Source organism: Somniosus microcephalus, chromosome 5, assembly GCF_052327205.1.
Source record: "Somniosus microcephalus isolate GS21.2 chromosome 5, FLI_Smic_1.0, whole genome shotgun sequence".
In the NCBI taxonomy this organism is placed as follows: Eukaryota; Metazoa; Chordata; class Chondrichthyes; order Squaliformes; family Somniosidae; genus Somniosus; species Somniosus microcephalus.
In genome coordinates this window covers 211,420,014-211,432,659 of record NC_140991.1, presented here as the reverse complement: position 1 = coordinate 211,432,659, position 12,646 = coordinate 211,420,014, and the positions used below count along the sequence as shown (strand labels likewise).

The window sequence follows — 12,646 nt, the reverse complement described above, 5'->3', positions numbered from 1 at the left end:
TACATGCGGAAATATAGAAACATAGAAAATAGGAGCAGGAGTAGGCCATTCGGCCCCTCGAGCCTGCTCCGCCATTCAATGCGATCATGGCTGATCATCCAAATTCAGTACCCTATCCCTGCTTTCTCCCCATATCCCTTGATCCCCTTAGCTTTAAGAAATATATCTAACTCTTTCTTGAATATATTTAATGAATTGGCCTCAACTGTCTTCTGTGGTAGAGAATTCCACAGGTTCACCACTCTCTGGGTGAAGAAATTCCTCCTCATTTCTGTCCTAAATGGCTTACCCCTTATCCTTAGACTGTTTCCACTGGTTCTGGACTCCCCGACCATCGGGAACATCCTTCCTGCATCTAGTCTGTCTAGTCCTGTTAGAATTTTATAAGTTTCAATGAGATCCCCTCTCATTCTTCTAAACTCCAGCGAGTATAAGCCCAATCAACCCAATCTCTCCTCATACGTCATTCCTGCCATCCCAGGTATCAGCCTGGTGAATCTTCGCTGAACTCCTTCCATGGCAAGAACATCCTTCCTCAGATAAGGTGACCAAAACTGCACACAATACTCAAGATGTGGTCTCGCCAAGGCCCTGTACAACTGCAGCAAGACATCCTTATTCCTGTACTCAAACCCTCTCGCTACGAAGGTCAACATACCATTTGCCTTCTTAACCGCCTGCTGCACCTGCATGTTTACCTTCAGCTACTGGTGCACAAGGACACCCAGGTCTCGTTGCACTTCCCCTTCTCCCAATCTATTGCCATTCAGATAATAATCTGCCTTCTTGTTTTTGACATCAAAGTGGATAACTTTCCATTTATCCACGTTATATTGCATCTGCCATGCTTCTGCCCAATCACCCAACCCAAATCATACTGGAGTTTCTCGGCATCCTCCTCACAGCACACACGCCCACCCAGCTTTGTGTCGTCTGCAAACTTGGAGATATTACATCTAGTTCCCCTTATCCTTAGACTGTGACCCCTGGTCCTGGACTCCCCGCCATCGGGAACAGCCTTCCTGCATCTAGTCTTTCTAGTCCTGTTAGAATTTTATAAGTTTCAATGAAATCCCGAAGTTGTGGTCTGTCAATGAGAACTCCGAAACTGGCTTCACTGTGCGCCACCCCCCCCACCCCACCCCCCCCTTGCCGGCAATCAGTGAAATCTCGTAAATCATTGAAACTGACGAAAACTTTGGCTCTTCCACAGTAAATACGCTGTTAAATTTCCCACTAAAGGTTAGACACATAGGGATTAGGTGTACCTGGGGTTTTAATAGTGTTATTGACTGCTAAACAAATGTTAAGGGCCTGGAAAACAAATTTTAATTTTGTGCAGTGTGAAATCTGTCCATTGTAATAAAAATTTAAATTAAGAAACTTTTCCAAAAAAAAAAATTAAAAATCTTTTTTAAAATTATGCATCTTTATTTTAGTTTTGCCTTTTCCCCTGTGACAACCCCAATCTTTCTTTTGCTGCCTCTAACTATTTTTAAAAGTTAGAATTTTAAGGGCTTACCCACTACCTTGTTGGCTGTCTGTGAGAATTCTGAGTTTTGATTGCCTGCTTAGACAGCCCATTGATGTCACAGCACTTCGCACAAGGGGATCCCCATTAAGTTCGGTTGAATTGAATTCAAGTTCTCAAAACAGGGATTGCAAGACCCCTGTGCCGAGTGGACTTCGGGGCCAGTAGCAAATGTCTTCGCTTCGCTGCTGACCTCAAATTCAGGCCATTGTTTTCTACCTATCTTTTACATACTTATTTTCCAAAAAACAAAATAAATTATAAAAATTGTGCATTCCTTTTCTCCCTCATCATCCTACTACTGTTCATTTAGGAGGTTGGTTCAAATTTTAACAGCACGGATATAAATTTGTTTGGGTGGATTGTATAAATTGCCCTTCGCCTAATTTTCTTTTCCATTGACTTCAATGGAAAAGACAACTGGGCAGACTGTAAAATGGGCTACCAATTCGCTATAGCCTGTTTTGTGCTACTGCTCAAGTTGAATTTTTAACCCACTGGGTTTTCATTGAATAAATACTGGCTTTAGAGGTCAGTTTTTAAGCTTAGAAGTACAGGTAAGGATAGACCTGTTTGCATCATAGATGTGTTTAAATTGATTTGATACAAAAAAAATTGTAAAACACAGGTGGTGTTCTACTAAATGACTATACTCTAGTGACGTAAGGGTTAAGGATGTGGATCATTTATATCTGCAAGGTGGCACAACACCATAGCTGTATTCCTGTGATTCACCACACATTGGGGGAGAAATTCCGTATCGCCCCGTTTGGGGCGCTAGTATTGGCGGTGCGCAAAGTTTAGCGCCAGGCGCAAATTATCGCCACCTCCAGCGATATTGGGTACCTGCGTCCCTGAAGGTGATTGTGGCGCTAAATCAGGCGCTGCACGACAGTCTTAAGGCGCTAACCCGGCGGCGCGACGCAATATCTCCGCGGGTGGAGCGCAGGTGGGGCGTAGGTGCTGTCAATTATCGAGTGCGGCCAGACACGCTGGCACCGGACAGCTCTTAAAGGGGCGGATCGATCATCATCTCCAGCCACACCCTGCGCATCGGAGGCCTCAAACTCGGCGGTAACCTACCTGTGGCGTCGACAACTGCCTGAACATGGAGGGGGCCAGGGAGAGAACGCAGCGCTTCAGCGAGGGGGCACTGGATGCTCTGGTTGGCACGGTGGAGCGCAGGTGATCTGTACTCTACCCAGAGAATGGCAGGAGGCCTCAGCACAGCGACTATCGCAGAGCTTGGAGGGAGGTTTCCAACAGAGTCACCTCCAGCAGCATGGTTCCCAGGACTCCTGTGCAATGCAGGAAGAAGTTCAACGACCTCACTCGGGTCGTCAGGGTGAGTGCCTTTTTCAGAATCATCTTCACCCATCCATCTGGACCTCACTTTATGGCCAGAGGGTGTGCAAAGCCCCAATGGCCAGCTGTCATCCAGCACCCATGGCCCTTTCTGGAAACACACACGCACATTCAGCTCTGTGCATAATGTAAGGGCTCCTGGACCATGGGAGGCATGTCATCCCAGATCAGGGCAGCATAATGTAAGGGCTAATCGACCATGAGAGGCATGTCATCCCAGATCAGGGCAGCATAATGTAAGGGCTAATCGACCATGGGAGGCATGTCATCCCAGATCAGGGCAGCATAATGTAAGGGCTAATCGACCATGAGAGGCATGTCATCCCAGATCAGGGCAGCATAATGTAAGGGCTAATCGACCATGGGAGGCATGTCATCCCAGATCAGGGCAGCATAATGTAAGGGCTAATCGACCATGGGAGGCGTGTCATCCCAGATCAGGGTTGCAGGTTTCCTCACACCCCGTCCTTTCTCTTGCAGGCCAAGCTGGCCCATAATAGAAGGCAACAGCATCGGACCGGAGGAGGCCGGCCTCACCTGCAGACCCTCACAGACCTGGAGGAGCGAGTCCATTGGATTGTGGCAAGCCGGATGATTGGCCCCGTCGCCTCTGGAGATGCCGACCCCATTGTGGAAAGCAATGGTAAAGTCATCACCTTTTTGACCTCTCTGCTTCCACTTGTTCCCCACACCAGCATGCTTTTGCACTCTCGAGCCAACTCAGAGCATTGTAGCATTCATGCATCCCTTGCTGCCACCCTGTCCTTTCGCTAAAGCCACTCTTGAACCTTACTGCTTTCAGATGCTGCATCACCAGCTCGGGAGGCGGGCCCTCAAGCTGCCAGTGCGAGTGACTCTGGAGGTGAGGAGGAGAAGGAAGCCGGACCATCCGTGCCACCCTCAGGTGAGCCAGCCCATGTCCAGACTGGGGAGACGCCTTCCCTGGAGGGGAGCGGGGGGGAATGGTCGGAGGAGGATGCAGCTCCAGGACCCAGCGGCCTGCAGCAACGCGAGGGGGGTAGGGAAGCTCGGGGGCCGTCTCCCCGGAGGGCGAGTCGGGCCGCGAGTGCTGCTGCACAGAGTGCAGAAGAGGTGCGTGCCCTCGCAGAAATGAGCGCCCAGGCTGGGCAGAGGCACACTGAGCTCATGGCTGCAGTGGCAAGGATGCCCGATTCCATTGAGACACTGGCAAGGAATCTGTCCAGGACTTAGCACTTGTGTGGCAGGTGCCAGTGCTTCGCTGGAGTGCTGCCACCCTCGCTGGATCGGGCAGGATTCCCCGGGGCCCTCGCCACGCCACAGCAGGCCAGCAATCTGTGCACCAGCCGATTGAGTCCCGGGTCCCGGTCCCAGTCCCCCTCCATCATCATGTCGTGGCATTGGCTGGGTCCTGAGGATTGCCAGGTTATGCAGCATGCAACACACAGCCACGAAGTGGGAGACTCGCTCAGGTGAGTACTGAAGGGCTCCTCCGGAATGGTCCAGACAGTGGAACCGTTGCTTCAGCACGCCGACTGTGTGCTCCACGATGTTCCTGGTCGCTTGATGGCTCTCGTTGTATCGTTTTTCAGCAGGGGTGCTGGGCGAACGGAGCAGGGTCAGCAGTCAGGGGCACAGAGGCTAGCCCTTGTCCCCAAGAAGCCAGCCTCCTGGGTGAGCCAGGGCTTCGAAAAGATCTGCCACAGAAGTCTGGTGCAGGATGACGGCGTCATGGCTGCTGCCTGGAAAGTGGCCATTGACAGCGAGTATCAGCTGTCGGTGGTCACAGACCAGCTGCACATTCAAAGAATGGAACCCCTTTCGGTTGCGGAAATCCTCCGCATTCTCTAGAGGTGCCCGCAAAGCCACATGCGTGCAGTCAATGGCGCCCTGCACCATGGGGAAGCCCGCTATCCTTGCGAAGCCCTCTGTGCGCTCTCGCTGCTTGTCCGGGGTCATTGGGAAGGAGATGTACTGCTGTCTCCTTTTAAAGAGGGCATTAGTCACTTGATGGATGCAGCAATGCATCGCGAACTGTGAGATGTTGGCAATGTCCCCAGCAGCGGCCTGAAAGGAGCCGCTGGCATAGAAGTTTAGAGCCACAGTGATCTTCACAGCCACCGACAGAGATGTCCTGCACCTTAGTTGAGGCTGCAGATCTGGCTGAAGCAGGTGGCAGAGCTCAGTGACCACCTCCTTACTGAAGCGCAGCCTTCGGAAACACTGCTCCTCTAACATGTTGATATACGAAAACTGTTGGCGGAAAACCTTGGCAGCGTAAGGTCTCGTGTGCCGACGTCTGTTGGCCCTCCTCCGTCTGGCCATGCCTGCCACTCTATCCCTGCGTCTCTGTGCCCTATCAATATGATTGAGAAGGACGACGTTCCCATCCAATGCAGCCCCCATAGTAAGTGCGCACTGAAAGTTATGCCGGTTGAGAAGCTTACCAACTGCAAAGTTATGTTCAGAAGGCTAAAGTTCCTCAGCCAGTGCTGGCTCACTGCAGAAATGGCTCTCCGTTTGTCTCTGAGCAACTCTCTCTCTCTCTCACAGAAGGCGTGGTCCAAAAATGGCTACCACTAATAATCCAGGAAGAGTCCCCTTTAAATAGCTCCCCCCCAGCCCGACAGCGACTGGGAAACGTTCCAGGTAACCAGTCGTTGGTAGCGACAGGCGGAACGGAGGGGGGTGCCACTGAATTTCCGGTCCGGGGTGCCCCAACGGCGTTGCACGCTGAAATGACGTCATGATCTGCGTGCGCCGGTGAGCGGGCGCTATGGTTTAGCGCCGGCGCTAAATGTCCGCTCAATTTGGGGAGAGGTGCAGGGTTCGCTGCGCCTGGGCGCTAGTTGGTTAGCGCCCCACTTCTCGACCTCTTTAGGCGCTAATGGGTGGCGCAACCAACCGAATTTGTCCCCCATTGAGTTTCCACTCTCAACCATGCTGCTGAGCAGTACAGTCACTTAAGACCAGGCAATTTTTCAAGAGGTTTTGGGGGAGGGGGGGGGAGGGGGGGGGGGGGGGGGAGAACACGGGGGCGGTAGTGGATAAAGTAAAAGGAAGTGGGTGATAGAGATGATAGGGTTAGTTGCAGAGGTATGAGCGGTATGAGAAGACCTGAAACTGGGGAACAGGAGAAAGTATAATGCCTTAGAAAAATGTTCCTATGTACAAAAGTTACATTTAAGTAAGTAAGCTGTGCATTTTAGCTCTCTCTTTCTTTCTCACCCCTCCCAATTTTATTATTTTGAACATAAAGCTTACCCAATGACTTGACAGTAATAATGCTTCTTTTTTTAAAAACAAAGAAAATAACTGTTTCTCCCCATCAAAAAATAACTACCATTTAGAATGCCAGTAGTTTGGAACAAAATGGGCACTACTGAAAAAATACTTTTGTTACAGCTATCATCATGGTTTATATTTCACTTGATGTCTAACCAAAGCTCCAGTATTTTATGTAAACAATAGTTTCTTCTCTGTAAAGCAAAGTGGGACTGAAAATATCTGACATTCTTTAGCAAGGTCAGAAGTTCATATTAAGAGATACTCAGCAAGAAAGAAATACCCTTGTCTACTTTCTGTTCTACATAGCAACCGAACTTCTAGTGTTACAAAGTTAACTGTCCAGATAAGGGCAAAGGTCATTACTGAACAGCAGCATCATCACAATTGCTTATATTGAATACTGTGTCAACACCTTGAAAATTTCAGAGGGGAAAACTAAATTTTTGGCACACAGATAAAATACAGCAAGATTGGGCAGTTTTATTATTTTTTTTTAAACAGAACAAACAAATTAAGATGAGTAATCACTGGCTTTGTTTTCTGGTTATCCTCAAGTACCATCATTAGATGACCCAATGACCACTTCCTTTATGTGAAGCTTATGTGTAAGCCAAAATCTAACAGCAACCTGCTTCTAACTTCCTCTGTGGGTTTTCCTCAGACTGGGTTCTGTTTCCTCTCCATATGCTGTAATAGGAAATGATCTGAAAAGCAACTTCCTGAGCACATACTGCCTGTCCACCCATTCTTTGTTTGACAGCACTAAAGGAATGATGTATTTGGTGTACATGATGAGGAAGGTGACCCAGACTGCATTTCCTCGCAGGACACATTAAAGATACAATAGTAAAGCCTGCTTTAGTTGACATTTGGTTGTGGGGAGGTGTAAATTCCTGATAAGAAGCAGATCTGCCCCACTTTCTGTGTCTCAGAGTTGTCTTATCGAATTCCGTGTCCTTGAGTTCGTGATGCATCGTGTTTTCAGACCTACAGGAAATTAAACGCAACTGTGCAAGGTCACACTTTCATGATCCTACTGAACATATGTAGCTGTTCTCTAGTTAGATTGATAATTAGTTCAGTCATTTATGCAAAACTGAGGCAGATAAGAATATATCCCTAAACCTCTCCCTATGCAGGTATGTCCTGTTCTGATTTTATTTTGTCTGTCACTAGCATTTCACAATTTTAGCCATGAGTCTTCATTTGCTTTCTACACTAATCATATGCAATGAAGATATGCATGGCCAACATTTAAGTGGGCTGCAGATCAATTAGCAGTCTTAAGTTTATCTGATTTTTATCAAAGCAGGCAGAGCAGTGGGTCGATCCTGTGTCAAGTTGACCTTTTCAGAGACATCTACATTGTTTGTCCCTGGGGTAACTAGGTCCCATGTCAGCCTCTGAATGACAGAAGTCTGTTTCACTAAACCACAAAGTATACACAGATGTCTATATTACAATCTTAAAGGTGTGACAGCAACTGTGTATTATATCTATAAACTGTCCTTTAGTGGTGACACTTCCCCAATGATGATCTGCTAATTTATTCACCTAAATCTCTTTTGTACAGAAATAAAAGGTAATTGAGTCATTACAAACTAATTTAGGCAGAACTAAATTGGCTTATTTTATAAATCCTTCTCAAGTGGCCCCCACATACACTAATCAATACTTATGAGCTTTGCTGCTGCCACACAAGTACATAAAATTGGAAAAAAGCCAGACTGGTTCCCTGTCTTCCCATAGGGGATGCTGTAGAAAGTGATGATTGGGAGAAGGATAATCACTTTTCAGAGAATTTTTATATACTAACTGTATATGGAGGCTCTGCACTGTAGTTTTTTTGGTAAATGGGATACTGGCTGGTTTGCAGTTGGTTTCTAGGAAGTATTACTCATCAAAGCAGTGAGATTGCTAAAAATGGCTACCTCCATAAACATAACTTACTTTCTAAAGCACTGCCATTGGTAGGACTAGGATCTCTAAAAGCTCAGTTACCAGATTATGGAGAAAAAAACCTGAACCAAATGGCAAAGTTGTTTAAATCTCCAATTTACACATCAACAACAAAATCTTAAAAGAAATTGGTCATATAGAGGGCTCAAAAGCTTGAAAAAATACCATCAGATTTATGATGTTCTTCTGCGTCAAGGAACTGTTCTACTGCTAGGGTCAGGGGTTAAACCTCAGCTGCTTTATATTACCTAATTCAATACATGATATCATCAAATGAAATACTTCATACAAAGGATACAAACAACTTGGGAATTAAAAGATGCATACATTATTATAAAGTTTTGAATATCACTTTTTCAGTGGGAGGCTAATTAGCTAATATTTTTTTTAAAGTATGCCATTAGGTCAACTATTTACTTTAAAGGAGAATATTCGAGGAATATTGAAAGGTTTACAAGACTAAGCAGAAGTCCTAGCTTTTCCTTATGAGAAAGTAGGTTGCTACCAAGGCATCCGAGGTCTCTCTATTGGAAGATTTTCTCAAACGATTTATCTGGCAGGTATGTCTCCAGCCTGCTCTCAATTCATTGAGCAGGATCAGTATGATTTTGATTCCTACATGTTTATCCCAGGACAGATTAAACTACCTGTATTCAGTACCAGCCAATTAGAATCACCATCCTAAACCAGGAAGGATCTTAATTACCATTATGATCCATTTGAAGACAGACCTATCACAAACTGCCTGGCGGAAATCCAATATACTTTCTCACTTGAAAAATTATGTCCCCTTTTTAAAAGTTAAAATTCAAAAAAAAAATAATTAAAAAATTATGAAGGGGATGGAGAAGTACTTTAAGCTGAAAGGGCTACCTCACCTCCAAATAGGTATTGTTCACAAAGTGGAAAATGAACACAATCCAATCACCTAATAAGTTAAAGCACCACCTGGTGCAGTACAAAACCAGAAAGTTGCAGGTGAGTTTGCCAGTATGTATTGCTGTGCCAAGTTGTTTGATCCAAGCTAGGGAAGCAAGAGGGGAAATCGGTCAGAATTTCCATACCTGAGCACTATACAGTGACCCCTGGTGGAAAGTGCAACTGTGTAGACATCAGGTGAGGATATGGTTGGGCTTGGCTGTGATGCTTTCCCCAGTTGAATAGCCTGATGATACTCATTGTGTAGTGAAACATGAAGCATGATTGAGGGACAACGAGAGGGAGGGAAGTTAATTCTAGATGTCAATGCTATGAATGGGTGTCCTAGGTAGCTAGTTTTTCCAAATATTAACATTTAAATGGTTCATGGAGAAAAGTGAGTGTGGGAGGGAAAATGATGCTCAATCTCAACCAATGATCCAGTGACACCAATAAGAGGAAATTGACCTGCTCCAAGGGGAACCATTTGGCTTATTTCATTCCAATATGGCCACTCCACCATTTGCCTGGTGAAATGGAGCCTTGTTTTAAAATAAAAATCAAGCTGCTTGGGCACATTCTAGCAGCAAATGCTAGAATTATCTTCAACTTTAACTTAAAATTATTCAAAAATATTTCCAATGACTGTACCTGCTCCACTCCCACCACTGTGTTGGCTCTTTTCAGCTTCATTGAATGATGGTAGAGGTTGTGGGAAATCGTTCTCCTCTTCTGGTAAAAAAAAAGTAATAATCATAATAAATACAGTATCATTTGTATGCATTAAATAATTAAATTACAGTGGAACCTGATTATCCACCATTGTGGAGGAGACCCTCCTGGTGAATAATTGAAATTGGCAGTTAATTGAATTACAGCTTGATGCTGATAAAAGATCTGATCAAAATGAAGCAACAGCCCAGCAGTTAAAATAAGTCTAACAATTGAAAGAAGCTCAGCAAACATTAAATCTAACCTAGCCTGAATCATAACCTGATCTCTCCTGAAGAGTTTTGTGTAAAGTGCTTTATTCTAAATGGAAAAAAATACGGCACTTTAAAAGACATGACCCAACCTGACCAAAAATACATGTCCACCAGACCTGATGCAAGGTATCAGTTCAGCAGTTGAAAAATACAATACAACCTAAAGTCCCATTCTGATTTGTAGCCAATCATGAAAGCAGATAATGTGGTCTTTACTGTGCCAGGTACAGTATTGTAATTCAGTTCTTTAAACAATGACAAAGAAGTTCATCCAGTAATTTAGAAGAAAGTGAGTATTTACAGTAGCATGCACAGAAATAGATCATGTGAAAGTTATTGCACCCATCATAGTGCATTCTGCAAATCACAAACAATTTCTACACACTTATTTCCCCCATACACTTGTGGCCTAGAATTTCCATTGTAAAGTATCAAGGCTGTAAAGGATCAAGTTACTTTGAATAATTATGTATTCTCAACACCTGTAGTTGTTCAGAGGTTTTTAACATTATTTTCCACAGCTGAACTTTTAAGTTCTTTGTAATTTTTAGTAAACAGTTTGGCATAGGTTGAAGAAAAAAAAAAATCACACTATATTCAATACATATCTAGTATGAATTCAGAATTTCAAGCAACTGTAGAATTTTTACCATAGGATGACATTTCAGATAAATACCAAAGGAACAAAAACTATCAAGTATTTCTTGACTTCTTAGGTAATCCACTGATCTTTACATCATTTGTATAGGATGGTTGCATATCAACCACCACCAAGACTCAATTTTCAGAACATTTAAAACTTATAAGGCTACTTCTGCAACCAGTCCTTATGGTTGTGAGGTGTACTAAACAGTTTGGGCTGCTGGCCACAAGGAACTGACAGAAGAGAAACAAGTTACAGTACTTCAAAAAATTATTGTCCTGAAGATGCATACCTTGCATCATTGTCTTTATTGCAGTCTGCCATTGCAATTAAATGCCAGTCTGCATTTTGAATTTTAAATGTGTTTTGGCACTCCAAAGATATATCCCAGTTAAAATGTTATAATGGGGTACTATTCCACATCCACCAGCAGACTTCCTGTACCTCACTCAAGTGGACACTTTTTCATGTGTGTGTCCAAGGAGTGGCAATAGGACTATGAGGGGACATCACACCTAATTCCAATTCTGTCCTAATGCAACATTCACACGTTCACTTTCCAGCAGGAGTAACTATGTAATGAAGAGTAGTGGACACTCTGGCTGACTCCCCACCCCCCTCCTATCCTAGGAACACTCAGCCAATTGTACAGTCCCTAACATTTCCCCCTGCTGAGATAGGATGAGAGATCAAACCCAAGACCTTCCCAGTCAGGATGCACCTGTAAGTTTTTTGGTTGAGAAATATCAAGCTTTTAATGTTGAAACATAGATTTTTAAAGAACACTGTATTATAGATTAATGCAAATTAGACTGGTGCTTGTACCCCCACCCAGTCTTTTGGGAACAGTGCTACCAGACAAATTTTAAACAGTCACAATACATAATGCTCTTGTGTTGAATACATGGTAGCTATTGGTTAAGACTGACAGTGAGATTTATAAAACAATACAAAACAAGCATTTTGATTAGCACACCTCTCTTGATCATTGTACATAATAACATCAATCAATGATGTCTTAGTCTGGATGATTGACAGGTTGTCATCTTGTGATTAATTATGTTCAGTTTGCAGCTGACACTGACATTTGACAAGTTATTTGCAGAATTTTAACCATAGTACTGTAAAACAAAAACTCAGCAATGCAGCAAAAAAAATCAAACCACACAGATGGTTGTAAAGCATTCATTATGTGGTTTCCATAGTAATCATAAATCTAGAAGGTTCTGGCAAATAAACAGCTTGTATTTACACACCACTCAGCTGCCATCAAAACTGTTCAAATTTTGGCTTATCATTCTAATCACACAGCTTTGAAGTGGCAAAAGTAAGGGTCACTTCTCATCAGCAATACATACAAACAACTGCTTTACCATGTTAAATACATGCATAAAACATTTAAGTAATTTAAATAATGAAATTATAAGAAACAATTTATGATACATGTTTTTTTTCAGAGCTTAAAAGGTTACAATGGTTATAAATATGCCTAATTAATATTTGTTCAATTTATTGCTTATATAAATATGACTGATTAATTTAAATATTGCAGGCATTACAGAAAACAAAGGTGGATATTTTTAAACTCAAAAAATGCACAATTCTCAAACTGTGATCGTAGTGAATCTTTGCTGTGGTACTACAGCTACAGTGAGAAATGCATTTTACTAGTATTTTGTTTTATCTATGTAGCTAGACCGTAGAGACATGGGAGGACTATTACCTACAATTCTCAATACAAAGTTTCTTAGTTGTGCATAAGTTAGGCATTTTCCCCACAGGAGAGAGAAAATTGGACGGCTATTCTTATGCACCATCTCGTGGGTGGTTCAGATTTGCATCAGCAACAGCCCAAGAGGATGTTGCTGGTCTTCCCTTTTGTCCACAGTTGGTTTACAGTCCAAGGAAACCAGGAAATTAGAAAATAAACAGAATGAGCCACACTCAAAATTGCCCTATTATAATCAACATTTTTGT

The 12,646-nt window shown here is 43.7% G+C and overlaps 1 protein-coding gene across 2 annotated transcripts in view; it reads right to left on the bottom strand.

Annotated features, from left to right (window-relative positions):
* The window catches only part of skap2 (src kinase associated phosphoprotein 2), a 380,245-nt gene that overhangs the window by 80,868 nt on the left and 286,731 nt on the right, over positions 1-12,646 (bottom strand). For both annotated transcript variants that reach the window (XM_085988646.1, XM_085988647.1), the window contains exon 10: positions 9,692-9,772. In XM_085988646.1, the coding sequence (XP_085844772.1) occupies positions 9,692-9,772 (81 nt within the window). The remainder of the gene's footprint in view (positions 1-9,691; positions 9,773-12,646) is intronic.